Source organism: Cuculus canorus, chromosome 16 (genome assembly GCF_017976375.1).
Source record: "Cuculus canorus isolate bCucCan1 chromosome 16, bCucCan1.pri, whole genome shotgun sequence".
Taxonomy (NCBI): domain Eukaryota; kingdom Metazoa; phylum Chordata; class Aves; order Cuculiformes; family Cuculidae; genus Cuculus; species Cuculus canorus.
Window position 1 is genome coordinate 2374006 of NC_071416.1, and position 16524 is coordinate 2390529.

Below are 16524 nucleotides of genomic sequence, written 5' to 3' on the forward strand. Positions count from 1 at the left end.
CTTCCTGCTTAGAGTCATCCCTCAATTCTACAGTCCCCAGAAGCTTACTGATGTCGTGTCTGGCCTCAAGTCCTTCTTGAACGTCATGGTCACCACAGGGGAGAACCACATTTGAGCCATGTGCTCAGTCTTCGCAGCCTTGGAGATATATGTAAGCCTCCATCTTCTACAACTGGTTAAGGGTCAGGGTGTCTGACAGTGAGACTTCAGCACCGAGTGATGGCAACGTAGTCATGCGGTCTTGGCCCAGTTAGGTGATCTGGTCTCCTCAGCAACTGCCCTTTGACCTCATGGCGGGGACCACCCAACACTTGGAGATGATACTGTAGCACCTTGGCAACCCCTGGGCCCATGATCCCGATCATGACATTTCACCTCAACATACCAACACAATCAAACTTGGACTTTGGTGATGACCTCTGGGACTATGGCAATTACTCCAACCCATTGAAACTTGGAGCTTTTCCTGTTACTTCACCTGCCTTGTGCCCTCTTGAGTCCCCCGTTCTCCTTTTGACACCATCTCATCATCTTTGTGTTGGGTTTATGTGGCCTTGTTTAGGAAGTGGCAGGGCTGCAGGGGTGGCTTGTGTTGAGAAGACACCAGTAGCTGTCCCCACGTTGACCAGAGACAATTTTAACCAGCTTCAAGATGGACCCACCGCTGACCAGGGCCGAGCTCATCGGCAATGTTGGTAGCTCTGGGATAAAGTATTTAAGAAGGAGTAAAAACTGCTGTGCAGCAGCAGCTGGGCAGGAGTAGTGGGAACATGTAAGAGGAACAACTCTGCAGACCCAAGGTCAGAGAAGACGGAAGGGGAGATGGTATGCCAGGTGCCAGAGCAGAGATTCCCCTGTGGCCCATTGAGAAGACCGTGGTGAAGCAAGCTGTGATCCTGCAGCCCAAGGAGGTTAAGGTGGAGCAGACACCCACCTGCAGCCCAAGAAGGTTAAGGGTGGAGAAGATACCCACCAGTTGTCCATGACCTCTCCATGCCCCTGACTGCACTGTTACTGAAGGATCCACCAGCACTGCAATATTTATTATTGTACTTTATTTCCCCGACCCTCAAGGCATGCAACAGAACATGCTGCCCTGTCACCTTCAGTGGCCTAGGACCCCTGTCTGACCCCAGACCCTTCCTACAGGCTTGAATTGCCTCTGGCAGGTCTGTGGCGAGTCCATGGCAGGTCTGTGGCAAGTCCCAGCTGGAGCCATGGTGCTCTCGTGGCCCAGCTGCCAGTGTCCCTTTTGTAGGAACGTGCTCACAGTCCACCCACGTGGTCCTGCAGCCTCCCCAGCACTCCTTGTGCCTGCTTCAGCACCTTCTTCGCATCCATACCATGGAAGGCCTCGCTAGGGGTGATGGGGAAGGGGTGGTAACTTGGGTACTGTGTGGCCTTGTCGTCCACACCGCAGCCACGCAACCACTTCACCTCCTCTGCCAAGCCCTCGAGCTTTGGCTCCACCACCTCCAGCCATTGGGCTAGCTCCACCAGCCCCACTGGCGCCTCAAGGGCCTCACCATGGCAAAGCACAGCAGCCACCAGTGCCTTCTCCAGGGTTTGGTGCAACTTGAAGAGGACCCAGTTCGGGCAGTTGTGCCTGGTGTCATTGAGGGCTGCCTGTAGGTCACTCCTGGCCTGCCGCAGCCAACGCTGGGCCTCTGGGATGGATGGAATTGGAGTTGTGGCCTCCTCATTGCACAACCAGGAGCCATGGCCTTTCTGACCCCAGAAGTCCTGCTGGGCAGTGCCCTCAGGGTTGTGCTGGGGGTAGAGGTCCCGTAACACCTTTGGCTGCTTGACAGCAAGCCACCGCAATGAGGCTGTCAGGCTGTGATCTGCATGGCCTTTCACCTCTGACATGAGGCCGCATTGGTCCTTCTGTGGCTTCCCCTCTGCCACAGCCTCCTCCTGCAGCCTCATCTTCAGCTTTGGCTCCAGCTTTGGTGCCATGACCTCCTCTGGCTCTGGTACACCACCCACCAGTGCCACATCATTCTCCTCCAGAACAGTGGCCACTTCCCGTGGCACCTGGCAGACAAGCATTTCACGCAGCACTGACAAGGCAGGTGCTTCCAGTTGTCCACCCATGATGGTATTGATCTCCTGCACCAGCGTCTCCAGGACCCTCAGCTGGTGCCGGTCCAGCACCATATCTGTGTGCCGGATGTAGAGGAGCCGCTGGCCACCACCAGCCAGAGATACATGGACGGCCCGTGACTGGGAGCTGCCCTCCACCTTTGTACCACAGTGGACCAGCACAGTGCGGATGTCCTCACAGCACTGCACTTTCAGCTGCTCCACTGCAATGCCACCGTTCCCCTCCATTCTCATCACAGCCTTGTGGCTCTGCCACTGGAGCAGGGACTCCAGCCCCATCCTAAACCACGGGGATACCAGAAGGGTCTGCAGATGCCTCTGCACAGGGCAGTGAGAGCCATAGCGACATGGCTGCAGATTGTCCTCCTCCAGCTTCTGCTCCATGATCTCTGAGAGTGCCTGAGGCCGCAGGCGCTGTGGGAGCATTTGCAGCAGCCACCAGGCATTGCACCTGATCCCTGGCAGGTCAGCCATAAACACAAAGGTCTTCTCCAAGGCCTTGGAGGTACTTGAGGACACGCAGTCGTTGAAGTACAGGCTGTTGGACGGCTCCAGGCGGTCAGCAGTGCTCAGCAGGTACAGCTCAGACACAGAGAAGAAATCAAGGCGCTCCGGTGGCTCCTGCAGCAGCCGGAAGAATTGCTGTGTGGCCAGCAGGACTGTCTTCTTCTGGTTAGCATTGAGAATTCTACTGACAAGGCTCTCCTTGTGGATTTGGGCCAGGATATGGCTGTAGTGAGTCAGCGTGGGGAGCAGGGCCACCCCAAGGTGTTGCAGAAGGTCTCCGTAGGCAGCCACGCAAGGGTTAGGAGAGAAGAGATAGGGATAAAAGTCAGCCTCGTTTGGGAGTGACATTACTACTTGCCGTGGCATAGCCATGTCTCCTGACTTGGCCAATACCACAGGCAGCTCAGCAAGGCGCCCTGCATCCACCTCCTTCAGATGGGTCTGCAAGAAATTGTACATCTTCTGGAGCACCCTGGTCCTTGTGTTCACCTGCTGTTGTGTCTGGCAGGCTGCCCTGCATACCTGCTCCAGATTGGCCAGCACCAGGGCAGTGGGTATCTCTGCAAGGACTCCCATGGACTCCTGGAGTTTCTCCTGGAGTACTAAGGACATTGGCAGGATGGTAGCTGAAGTCCATAGGAGCTCAGCCACATCTTGGCGGTGGTAAACGCTGCCCCTCAGGGCCACAGGCTTAGTGCAGGCTGCAAAAGGGGGATGCAGGTTCATCAAATCTGTGGGAATCTCTAGCGGAGGCAGAAAGCGGATTGCGGCAATTTGTCTCAATGAATCCTCTGACAAGGGATCGTTCAGCAAGGTGCCAAGCTGCTTGATCATCTCCTTCTGTCGCGCCAGCAGGTCTTCAGTGCGGTGCCTTGCCTGACTGGCTTCATGCTCTATCTCCAGGGCCAGTGCCACAAAATCCTCCAAAGAGAGGCTGGTGCGGACACCTACCTTTAACAGGAAGATCTGAGCATCTGACCGGCTGCAACCCAGCTTAACCAAGAAAGACTCAGGCACAAAGCGGTTTTGGAGCCGCAGAGTACGGAAGGAGTCCATGTTGTCGTAGAAGTAGGAGGGCAGGCACAGAACACCATGGGCATCGGGTATAAAGGCCACAGACTTAAAAGCTGCCACAACCCTTTCTTTGGACTCAAAGTCAAAGATTCTTTGCTGTTTCAGGGCAAAGAACAAGTGCACGGCATTCATAAGCTCTTGCATTGTGAGCTGGGACAGTTGGGGCAGCACGATGGTCATGAAGAGCTCCTTGTCATTTGTGAGCTGCCACTGAAAATGCGAGGCCAGCTGCCTGTGGATCTTGTTTGCCGTGAGCAGCAATGTGTCCTTCTTCAGGCTGTACAGGGCTTGGGCAGCCCGGGGCAGGTTTGGGCACTGGCTGTCGAGCAACAGCACCTTGCGGTAAGGTGCCACAGGTACGTAGCCCCCACCATACTTGTGGAAGAGAGGCAGGAACTGAAGCTTTTTCAGTACTTGTGAATCCAGGTTTCCCTGCACAAAGCGCAGCAGGTCATTGACATCATCATCGTTTAAGTCCTTCCAGCAGAGATTTGCTGTGGTGTCTGCCAGCTGGGCCACCACCGCCCTGGGCACTGTGGTCTGCAATGTCCTTGTCTTCAGGCAGTGGTAGGCAAAGTCAAAAGGCAGCAGGGACTGCTGGAGCACCGGGATGCCCAGCTTGTGCAGCACTTTGGACACGGCTGTGTCCAACTGAAAAAGAACTTTGGGGAGGGAGGATAGCGGCAGGAGGTCCTCTGAGCCTGCCTGATGTCTCTGAACAGGCAGCACCAGCGCATTCTGGAAATGATCCATGAATGAATTCATACCTGCCTCCAGCTCCTGTTTGTCCTTTAAGGCTGTGTAGACCACACTGCTGAAGAACTTCCACAGCTCCTTGAGCCACTTCTTCTGCTCTGTGGTCTGTTTCAGCTGATCCAGTGCCTCCTGGATGAGTGGTGCGGCTTCTTGGAAGCCAAGCTTCTTCACAAAGTGAGGCAGGCTCAAGTTAGAAATTAACTTGTCAGCAAAGCGGTGGGGATGGTAAGGGAAGAGGTGGGCAAAGGAGTTCTCGAAGACTGGGTGGTTGATGCTGAGGGTATTCAGGCAGCCATCTTGTGTGACCAGCAAGGGGAGGCCTTCCAGTTCTGCGTGGTTCCTATCTGTGGGCTCCATGCACTGTCTTAGCAGGATGGAGCAGTTCTTCGGGGTCCCTAGGGGTGTCTCAGACAGTGTGCAGGGCACAGGGAGCGGCAGGGCCTTAAGGAAGCACCGGAGAGAGGCTGGCTGCAAGGTGACAGCCTCCACACTGGCTTCAACAAATGCCTCGTAGATCCACTGCATGTCAGTGAATGCCGGCACTAGGTTCATGTTCAGGTGCTGCAGCACCTCCTGGACAGCTGGGTCAAGTGCCACCTTGAGGAAGTATGGCTCTGTTAGCACATCCCCACCACCTGGAGATGCCCAGGTTACCGTCACTGTGCCGTCAGGGGAATTCACGTGGTGTACAGGCACCAGGGGCAGGCGTGCATGACTGAGGTGCCTATAGACGTCCTTTACCAGATTCTTAAAGTCAGGTAGCACTTTTTTCACATCAGGGAAGAACCGGAGGTAGTTGTAGGCCAGGTGCTGCTGGCAGGCCCTCAGGGAATTGAACTGGAGCCTTTCAGACCCCAGGGCTTTCCACTGCTTGGTGAGAAAGGCACAGTATAGTGGAGCCACCAAGTGCTTGAGCAAGAAGACGTTCCAGGCTGCCTCTGTGCTACCTGGGTCCCAGCAGACACTGCGTCTGGCCGCATCCACGGAGAAGTTGGCATTGATGTGCACAGGCAGCCCTGTGCTCAGTGGTAGTGGGAGGGTGCAGAAAGCTTTGCCTCTGACTTTGTCCAAGCCCGCTGGCTTCAGGCAGGCAGCCACAGCCCCGTAGGGCATCTGCCCAAGCACCGGAGACTCCTCCGCCCCCTCCCACACCCCAATCTGGGAGATGACTCTCCACGCGGTGCTGGCCTTGGCCTTGGCCTTGGCCTTGCTGGTTTGGACTGTCATCATATAGGAGACATAGGTGGGGCTGTTCCCATCCACAGCATGACTTAACCTTGATTGAAAACTCTGTCTCAGCTCTGCATCACCATCTGTCATCTTTGTGGTAATCCGTATCTTCTGCAACATTTCTTTCCCATTTGGGGGAATCTCAGAGAAGACCACGACCCGGAGATGCCGGAGGAAGAGCACTAAGTCCTCACCTTCCTCAGACAGTATTGCCTCCATATCCATGAGGTCTTCATCCCGCACAGCCATGCCGGACACCTTGGAGATGGCAGCCCCAGCTGCAGTGCGGAGAGGCAGCCGGAAAAGGACACCCTGGTTCAGATTGAAGAGAGAGGGTAGGAAGGTGCCGTAAACATCTGGAAAGGTCTTCTTGAATTCAGGGTTGACAGCGAACATCCCACCAGGAGTCTCAGTTGTGGCTCCTGGCACGTAGTGGAGGTGGGGATCAAAGACACACAGGGCACTGTCTCCAGTAAGGAAGGCTGGGCAGTCAGTAAAGTGGAAGACAGTGTTGAAGCCAAGGCCGTATCTGCCTGTGACATCCTGCCGGCCTTGCTTGCCACCCACTCCCAAACGCTGAATGCCTTCGATGTCCTGCTGCTGGAAGGGAGCGTCGTTGTAGATGCAGAGGGCAGGGCCTTGCAGGGAGTTCCAGTTCTCACTGAAAGTGGAATCCACTGGGTGCTGCCGGCGGTCCCACACAAAGTGCACAAACCCCGCACCAGCATCGTCTGCATTCTGGAGCAACTCTGTCACCAAATCATGAGCAGCTGCTCGATACTCACCCAAGATGTTCTTCAGCCGTGTAGGCAAATCTTCACGGGCCCCAAATGGCTGTGCCCAGAGGCTGAGATCTGCAGCGTGCAGTCGGCTCCTCTCTAGTGCCCAGTGGCGTGTGGTAGGCACCCCACAGTGCAGGGCTGTGGCTCGAGACAATTGGTCATGGCACAGCAGGACATCTCTGTCCACTGGCATCCATGGCGTATCATTGAAATGGAGCTTGTCCCGTGGACGCAAAACACCCTCATGGTCAGGCAGAAAAAGTTGCTGGCTCTGGTAGGCATCTGGCTTTTTGTCATCTGCCATCAAGCCACAAGACACCAGCCGCAAGGCCAGAGCCAGCTCTGCGGCAGGCAGTGGCTTTCCAGCATGCATCTTTGCCAGGGTGAGGAGCACTTGGGCATAATCATCCCAGGTGAATGTGTGGCGCAGCCCCACACACTCCCAGAGTTGACTGTAGGGCCGGTACTGCTCTGGGAGCTGGTGAAGATATGGGACAGCCTCAAATGATAGAGTCTCAGCCACAGCCGTGACTGGCATAAAGCGGGAGCCCACTAAAATGAAGGGCTCCCCTTGGGCCACTGCAGAAGCCACCTCGCCGCGGATGGAGTGATCTCTCTGGAGCAGTGTGTGCAGGTGCCTGTAGCAGCAGTGGGTGCTGTGCTGCAGGTTCTCCAAAGGGAGAGCGTTGGAGGTACAGCTCAGTGCCTGCAGCTGCTTAAGGACCATAGCTACTGATGGCTGCTGGTCCAGCCCCAAGAAAGATGAAACCTCATTGGAGAGGCTGAAGTCTTCTCTCAGCATTTTAGGGGCCAAGATAGGCTGGATGAGTCCCACTAATGGGGCATGGACGTTATGGTAGAGCTGGGCTGCTGGCAACAGCACGTGTTCACCAGTGGGCAGTGTACCAGGGAGGAAGGGCACAGTCCTGAAAGCTGCCTGCATGGTGTTGTTCACCCTCTCCTCCACTGCATCCTGAAGCAGCTCAAGGATGCAGGCAGCCCTCTGGCAGCCCTGGGCACGGTTCTTAGTCCACACAAACTCCACTGTCTTTGCCACCTCCAGCAGCTCTGGCAGAGTCGTTTTGTCCTTAACCATGCCCAGCCTCTCCAGTTGGCTTAATCTTTCTGGGGAAAGAAAGGCCTTCCCAGTGGGGAAGCGTCCATCCTCAGGGTCATATAAAGAGGCAGCACGGCCTCTGGGATGCACCAGACGACTGATGAGCTGCAGGCGGCCATGAGGCGTGGCTGGAATGCAGGGCACTGTCCGCAGCATTTTGTCCACATCTTCATGGGACATATCCAGAGCATGGAGAATTAGAGGGTCTCGGTCAACAACAGAGAGATTTTCCAAGTTGGGAAGTACGAGTTCACAGTAAAAGCGGGGCCAGTCATAGGTGCCAGCATTCGCTGCCTTCCTGAGGCCCTTCTGCACCTTCTCTGGCAAGGCCACAGCTAACAGAGGATGGGGCAGAGTGGTGGCAAAGACGCGCTTTGCTACAGCACCCAGCTCGGGGTGTCTGACCACTGCTTGGTGCAGGAAGCGGGCATCCTGCAGTGAGCACCATGAGCGACCATCAGAAAAGAGCCTGGGGCCATTCTTGCCTGACACAGCCTCGTAGAAACCAGTGACAGCTTCTGTAAAGGGGTAACGGGCAGTGCTAGTGTCTGGCCAGAAGTCATGATATTCATAGCTCTTCAACTCACCCGCCTCATGCATGGTACAGAGATGGTCCAACGCCCGGAGCCAGGCAGCTGGCACAGCACTGCGGAGTAGCACCCGGTTCCACTTACCCCGCTCTGCCGTGTCCCACAGCCCCTTACGATTTGAGAGGATGCTGAAGGCTCCGTGCACGTGGATTGGCAGCCCTGAGGCAATTGGCATGGGAAGGTGGCAGAAGACTTTCCCCTCCTCAGCATCCAGGCGTGGCACCCACTTGCCATCTGCAGTGAGGGAAAGAGGAAGGGCCACACCAGCCACTGGAGGCAGAGGATGGAGCCCTGCCTGTGAGTTTTGGTGAAACAATTCCAGCGACTCCCCGTCACCCAGACACACTAAAACTAGATAGTGCAGTGTGGTCTTGGATGCCTCCTCACAGGCTGTGAGCTGCTCGATGGCTGCCCAGCTTGGGGGGTCCCCAGGCACCCCCAAGTCTCGGATCTCCTTTCGCCGCAGTATAGCCAGAGGTGTGGTATCCTTTGCAGAGGTGGCTACTTCTGGCAGCGTCTCCAAGGACACTTCCCTCACTTTCCGCAGGAAGAGCAGCAGGAGCCGGTTAGAGCCAAGGAAGCTGGTGCCAAGGGACTGGATGCGCTCTGTACCAAAGGCCTCCGAGCAAATCTGAGATGTCACAGCTTCCTCTTCAGTGCGAAAAGGCAGGCGGAAAAGGCTCCCTGGAAAAGGTCCTGGCTCAGGCAGGCGGCACCCAAAGATACCGTGGTAAGGCCAGAATTGCTCAGCAAAGGCACGGAGGATGCGTGGTCGTCTGGAGAAGTCCAGGCGGATGCCAGGGCAGCCGCCTTTGGGGATGTGCTTGCCCAGATGGGTGCCATTGGGATCAAAGATGAGTAGTGTCTCCCCACTCAGCACTGCTGGCACATCTGTGACACGGTAGACAGAGCTGAAGCCCAGCCCAAAGCGTCCGATCTTGTCTGCCTTGCCCTCCTTTGTAGCAGCCCCAATCCGTGTGATGTTACGGAGGTCATCCTCAGTGAATAGGGCATTGTTGTAGGCCCAGAGGGCTGGGCCATGGCAGGCAGCCATGGCAGGGTCCAGCAGCCCAGAGGTGGGCTTTTTGCAGAGCCGGAGGTCCAGGAGGAAGCGGCATATGGTAGCTCCAGCATCCTCTGCGTTCTGGACCATCTCCGTAAAGAGGTCACTCTCCTCGCCGTACTCCCGGAGGATGTTGCGAAGCCGCAAGGTGATGGGCTCTGAGGGGCCACAGGCTGCGAATGGCTCTGGCCCCAGCACCCGCGTACTGAGCAGTTCCGTGCCGAGGAATGTGGCTATGCTGGGTGGCACTGCCTTGTGCACCACCTCCTCAACATCCTCTTCTGCCTCCAGTTCCATGTCCAGGTACACAGTAGAGGCAGCTGAACGGAGGGCAAAGCCAAAACTCTCCAGGATCCTCACAGGAATGGGCACTGTGCCCTCGCCATGGTGCCCTCGGCTCTTAAGCCACTCCAGGACAGCTACAACCACCTGCAACTCTGCTTCAGTGCCGGCTCTGGAGCTGCGTCTGTCTATGTCCTGGCCCAGGCAGCGCAGGGCTGCAACCACCCTCTCCTCGCTCACCCTTGCCTCCACACCCCAAGCCCTGAAGAGGCAGCTGTAGGACAAGAAGTCATCGGGCACCCGGGGCACCAGTGCCCCCAACTCCACCTTCTCTGGGTAGTACAACACAGCATCACGTGGCAGGACAAACCCAGCCCCGGTCCACACCACAGCATCATCTGGGGCAGCCCTAAAGGTCTTCAAGTTTTCTTGCATGTGCTGGTAGACAGGTCGGAGTGCAAGACCTACCTTGGCCAAGTCTCTGCACGTTGCCAGCTTTCTCAGCTGCTCCCACACTCTCTCTGGTGGTGGGGTCTGGCTCAGCCCGAGCTTCTTCTCTGCCTCTGGAGCAAAGGTGTCAGTCAGGTGCATAGCGAGTCCCACCACGGGCTGGTACTTGGTAGATCGTAGCTCCCTGGGGGGCAGGAAGGGCTGTCCAGGCTTTCCAGTGCACTTGGAGCGAGGCACCCATGGCAGCTCCTGGAGCTGCCTGAGCTCTGCAGCAGTGAAATCATCCAGTGCCTTAGGGTGGTTGCAGACCTCAATCAGTGCCTCAGCCCTGCCCAGAGCCACTGCATCACCCCGACGCACACTTGCTGCAGCCTCTAGGATGTCTGAAGGCACCAGGCACCCCTTGCCGTGCCGCAAGCCGAGGGTTCTCAAGGCACGGAGGACAGGCGACGTGCAAAACGCAGCAGGAGGAAAGCGCTCAGGGCCCAGCAGTGCCTGCAAGGAGTTCTCTCGGGGGTCATAAAGATCTCGTGGGCGTGCTGGGCCTTTAGAGGTCTCCAGGAAGGCCAGTCTGCTGCATGCCTGCTGGAGCTGGGGGTTCTGTGCAAAGAGGAGGTCTCCGTGCTGCAGCACCCAAAGCAGCAGAGCCTGTCTCTCAGCCACCCGCCCTGCATAGGCACCGTGGTCCACAGCTTTGATGGCCTTCAGTGCCACGTGGGCTGCACTGACGAAGGACCTCTGGAGCCTCCCCAGGAGCCGCCGGTCAACTTCATCCCTGCACTGCAACACGGCCTCTGGGAGCACCACATCTTGGGGCACCTCCAGCTCTGGCTCCAGTGCTGGCATGGCACCGGCCGGTACCAGCTCCGTGGGCTGTGGGGTGGCCAAGCAGGGCAGTTGGACAAAGAGGGGCAGAGCAGCCAGTGTGTCCTTGTCTTCCTTTGTCAGGGATGGGACGTCTGCCAGGTAGAGTCGGAGAGTGACCACATCCGCAGCAGGCAGTGAGGCCAGGCGGGAGGCCACAACTGCAGGTCCTTGCCTGCCCAGGGCACGCAGGGCATTGAGTGGGGATGGAGGCAGGATGTAGTGGGACAGGGAGCGGTGCCACACGCCTGGTGGTACCACTGCACAACCCAGGACCTCCAGGACAGAAGCCACAGCAGGTGGAAGGCACTGATCTTCCCACACCTGGAAGATAAGACTTGACTGGTGTATCAGCGGAGCAAGACGGATACTGGGGCCATCCAGTGGGGACAGCGGGATGAGAGGGAGCCCTTGCAGAGGACTCAAGTCTTCTACATGGTGTTCCAGGAATTTCCACAGGGCTGGTAACCAGGAGCCTGGAGGCTGAGGAGGTCCTTGGGCTGGGCACCAAGTCACTGGGGTTGAAGACTTGGAAATCCAGGTGCAGGGTAGAGCCAAGCATAGCATCTGGATGGTCACAGTTGGGTCCAGCAGAACCAGGTTGGGGAAGAGACCTGTGTGTGAGAGGCAGAGGCTGGACAAGGAGCACGTGGGACCCAGGATGTGGGAGGTGGACCCAGGACGTGGGAGAAAGAACCTGAGATCTGTAGGGAATGGGGAGCCCCCTCATACTGGGAATGTTGGATACTCTGAACGGGAAGAACAGGGGAACCCAATATTGCAGGGGATAGAAGAGATCTGAGAGGGTCAGAGGTGTTAGAGGCACCAGTATTGGAGGGCACAGAGCACCTCAGATGGGGAACATAGGGAGACCCAGGATCCCAGGGAGCACTGAAGGGGCAGGAGAATGTGGGAAGAACAGCAAGGACAGGGCAGTTCCTGGAGATGTAGGACAGGAGAGATGGACCTGGGCTCAGCCAGTGTGCCCCAGACTGGAGAGAGACTATGAGGCTTGGGATTCATTGCGCTGCTGAACAGATGGTAGAAGCCCAGAGAGGGGTCTTAGACAGGGATCAAGGGACCCCAGAGTGTACTGGGAATATCAGCATGGTACACGGGGATATTGGGGCTACAGAGGAGCCCAAGGGCGCCCAGGGGTTTTGGTGTTTAGAGGGAGATCAGGGGACCCAAAGGCGGCCCCAGAAGCCCCATCTCTTACCCGCTTTGGCAATGTCTCGCAGGAGGCTGTCCAAGCCTGGATCCAGGTCTGAGGGCAGGAAGGACCCAGCCAAACCAGGCAGGAGCTCCCTGTGGGACAAAAGGAGGTGCTGTGGGGCTACCAGGGCAATACCTGGCCACATGGTGCAGCTCCCACTTGCTGAGACTGGGGCAGAGGAAGAGGGCAGTGAGATGCCCAAATGTACAGGTTCAGCCCTGCCCCTCATTTCAGCTCAAGAGCAGGAGTTAAACCCTGGGCAACTTGGGCAACTGTCTCACCTCCCCACTCCCGCATGGGGCTGCCTGAGGCCATGGACTCACCTGGGGCAGTCGGCCGTGTCCACGTAGACCATGGCTGATGCAGTCCCAAAGGCCACAAAAGTCCCATCAGCGCGAGGCAGGAGGGGGAGACCCCATAGCTCAGCATGTCTCCCATCCCTGGCCACGTAGTGCAGTAGGGTGAGCCGCTCGGCAGCCGGGAGTCCTATAGCCTCATGGCGCCGCAGCACCTCCCGTACGTGGCCCGCCGTGGCCTCCCGCACACCCTCTGCCATCCCCAAAGCCAGTGCCTTCTGGACATGGGTTGGGACCTCGGCCACTGGCTCCCCGGCTGCCACCAGCAAAGTCCGGACCACTCGCCGCATGGCCATGTCCCCCGCCGTCTCCGGCAACAGCACGGCATCAGCTGCCCGCAGCCGCCCCAAGGCGCCCTCCTTGGCAGGCACCAGGGTGTGGGCAGCTGCCAGCTCCTGGCAGACACGGGTCACCAAAGAGTGGATGCGGCCGCAGCTCGGTGTGCGCTCAGGGTCTGGCCAGATTCTGTAGGCGTCTGCACCAGGCAGAGCCATGGCCGTGGTGGCCATGTGGCTGTAGACCCGTGGCAGGAGGCCAAGGAGCAGCAGGGCATTCCAGCGGGCATCTTGCTCACCCTCCTCACCCTTCTCGGGCCAGCGGAGGTGGCGGCGGTCGTCAGAGAGCGCAAAGGGGGCACTGGCATGGACAGGGAGCCCTGTGGCTGTCTCATCTGTGGCTGGCAGGGGTAGGAAGCAGCACAGCCGCCCTTGGCAGAGCCCACGGAGGGGGTGCGCCAGGCTCAGCTCAGGACGGCACCCCAGCCTTCTGCCCAGCTCCATGGCTGGCCCCTCCGTGGCCCTGCCCGTGGCCACCAGCCACTCGCTCCTGTCCTCCACCCCATCCCCATGCAGGGACAACAGGCACCACGACAGACTCAGTCCCTCATCCCCTGATGGTCCTGGGACCGGGAGAGGCCGAGGAGATGCCACAAGGGTCCCCATGAGTGTCTGGATCCCATCAGGGGCCACACAGTGCAGGGTCACGCGGCGGACATGGCGGAGGAAGAGAAGGGCAAGGGGGGCCTCAGCAAGGAAGGTTTGGAGGAGGCTTCGGATGTGCTCAGTATCAGAAACCCCTGCAGCAATTCCAGAGGGCTGCCGGCGGAGGGGAAAGCGGAAGAGGGTGCCATGGGCAGAGCCACGGTGCTGTCCTACAGCTTCCAGCCCTGCCCAGAAGGGCTCGAAAAGGCCAGGAAGGTCTTGGGCTGCAGAGACGTCCCAGCGAGCACCAGCACCTGGCAGGACCTGGCATTCGGGATCCAGTAACCCCAAGGATGGAGGGCTCAGCACACCTGGCAAGTCTTGAGATAAGGGAACCATGAGGCCACAGAGATGGCATGGACACCACTGCCTCCCCAGATTGTCCCAAACCATCAGTGCCCACCCAGAACCCTCAAGTTCAACCCCACAGTGCCTCCCATGATCCCAAGCTGAATCCCAGTTCATCAGTTCTCCCACAGTTTGCTCCTGCAGCCCTGCCCTCCATTACCACCCAGCATCCCCCCAGTCTCCTGGTGCTCCAGGTTACCTCACTTCAGCCACAGCCCCCATTTTGCACCCCCAGTACCAGCCAGTACTCTCCAGCACCTGTATCTCAGTGCCTCCAGTACAACCCATAAGCCCAGTTCAATTCCAGAGAAGACCCTCAGCACAGCTCACCGGTGAGGTGGTAGACGGAGGTGAAGCCCAGTCCGAAGCGCCCCACAGTGCTGGGATCCTTCCGCTTGTGTGACACCCCTGGGCGCATGAGCCCTGTCCAGTCTCGGGGGGACATCACGGCATCATTGTAGGCCAGGAGAGCTGGGCCTGGGGTTCAGGACCATGGGTTAGGTGAGACATGGAACATGTAGGTGGACTATGAACCACAATCAGTGTTCCCACAGTCTCAGTCCCCCCACCTAGTCCCACAAAATCCCCCTCGGTGTCCCCAGTACCACTGAGCCCTCCCAGTGCCTGCAACACATCCCAGAACACCTCACTAGTTCCAGTTCCCCCAGTTCACTCTGATCCCTCTTTAGTTCTTCACCAGTATCTCCCAGTCCCTCCCAGTGCCATTTCTGTCCTTTATCCAGTCTGTCCTAGTGCCTGTAGCACCTCTCACCCTGAGTGCCCTCCAGTCCTCCTCTGGTGATGTCAAACTCCCGCTCGTCAGACACAAACACGACCTTGTTAGCGCCGGCGTCATCTGCATTCTGCACCAGCTCCTGTGTTCAAAGATCAGTACGTTGACACTTGCCCTCTCCCCCTCAAAGCCCCAGAGAAAAGCACCATCCCGTGCTTCCAGATGGCCAGCAAGATCCAGAGGCTGCTGGTGGTCAAGGACAACAACCTACCTCCACTGTCTATGTTTCTCTGCCCGGCTGGGCAGGAGCCCTTTCCCCACTGCCTGAGCTCCCCACAGATGAGCTTCCAGATGGGTTCCCTGGGGGGTCTCACCTTGAGGATCTGCCCCCCGTTGGGGTACTTCTGCAGGATGCTGTGCAGGTAGTCAAGGAAGATGGGTGCCCGCTGGCAGAAGGCCTCCCTGCAGAGCAGACAGACAGGTCAGGGGCACTGACCTCCATGGATAACCAGGACCCCCATGTCCCCCTCAGTCCCTCAGGACACTCTCCTCCCTGCACTGCAAGGAGCATATCTCTTCCCAGGATTCACTGCAACAACCACCTGCAAGGACCTCTCCGCCTTCACAAGGCACCCATCTCTTCCTGGGATAATTCAGCAACCCTGAAACTTTCCCATATCCCACCCAGCAAGTCCTAAGCCCTCCTAACCCCCACCTCCCTCAGTAACCCTTCAGCTCTCCCCACTAACCTGAGCCCTCAGTTCCACCAACAGCCCCTGGTAACCCCCGGAGCCCTCCAGCTGTCCCTCATGCTCCCCTCCCAAATCCCAGTTACATCCCAGTGCCCCCCCCCCTCCAGCCCCACTCACGCATTTGGCTGCTTGAGGGCCATGACAGACACTTCGGGGGGATGCCTAGGTCCCCACTGGTGAGCTCCTGGACGCTGGGTCCCCTGCGATGAGTTCCCGATGCCTGTGTCACCAGTGATGAGCTCCTGGATGCCCGGGTCACCGGTGATGTGCTCTCAGACCCTGGGCCCCCTCTGATGATCTCCCAGACACTGAGTCCCTACCAGTGAGCTTGCGAACACTGAGTACCCACTGATGAGCTTCTGGACACTGAGTCTCTGCTGCTCATCTCCCAGACACTGGGTCCCCTCCGATGATCTCCAGAAGCCTTTATTCCCCCAGCGGTGGCCCTGGCTCCGCCCCTCCCTCTGCACCAGTTTCGTTTCCTGACAAAACAGAACTGAGCTTGAACTGAAAACCGGCAGCCGGGAGGGAGGAGAAGCGGAGCCAGGAGGACACAGCGATGGATCCTAAAGTCGTGAGGCTTTTACAAGGAGCTTAAAAGAAGCAGCAGTTCCGCAGGAGCTGACAATGTGTGATCACAGCTGAGAAAGCCAAGCGTGTCCTGGGCTGCATCCACAGCCGTGGGACCAGCAGGGAGGGAGGGGATTCTGCCCCTCTGCTCCGCTCTGTGAGACCCCACCTGGAGCCCTGTGTCCAGTGCTGGAGTCCTCAGCGCAGGAAGGACCTTCCTATAGGAGATATTGCTGTCTGTGATCTGAAGAAAGACACTCCAGGGCAGGTGGGAGGAAACCGAAAGGGAAGCCGAGTTACTTCCCTCCTGTTCCAACCTGTGGAGCCACCAAACCTGCGCTGCAGCTGTGGGAAGAGCAGAGCCTGGGCACAGACTGTGGCTGGACCCAGTGTCCTTTCCCTCTCTACCACCAGGCTGGGGGGCACCATGCGGGACTTCTGGGTGCGGCGAGGGTGCACGACACGGTGCAGAGGTCTGCCCGGACCTCAGTGAGAAAGGCCTGACCACAAAGGGAGTCATAAAATATCTGTTCTAATGGCATAGAATGAAAAAGAGGAATATAGAATCATAGAATGGGTTGGGTTGGAAGGGACCTTTACAGATCCCCTATGCCAATGCCCTTGCGGGAGCAGGGACTCCTTCTACTGGATCTGGTTGCTCAGAGCCTCATTGTGGAATGTTTCCAGGTATGGAGCCTCCGCAATCTCTCTGGGCAGCCTGGGCCACTGCCTCCCCACCATCAGTGTC

The 16524-nt window shown here is 57.9% G+C and overlaps 1 protein-coding gene across 1 annotated transcript; it reads right to left on the reverse strand.

Annotated features, from left to right (window-relative positions):
* Nucleotides 1-400: 400 nt before the first annotated feature.
* On the reverse strand, nucleotides 401-15608 carry LOC104063236 (sacsin-like). Its single transcript, XM_054081595.1, has 7 exons — nucleotides 15324-15608; nucleotides 14829-14916; nucleotides 14494-14596; nucleotides 14052-14198; nucleotides 12361-13693; nucleotides 12041-12129; nucleotides 401-11435 (listed from the first exon to the last, which is right to left on the reverse strand). Exons 1-7 carry the CDS (start codon nucleotides 15344-15346, stop codon nucleotides 1267-1269), a joined length of 11952 nt encoding a protein of 3983 aa, XP_053937570.1. The 5' UTR covers nucleotides 15347-15608; the 3' UTR covers nucleotides 401-1266.
* Nucleotides 15609-16524: the final 916 nt, after the last annotated feature.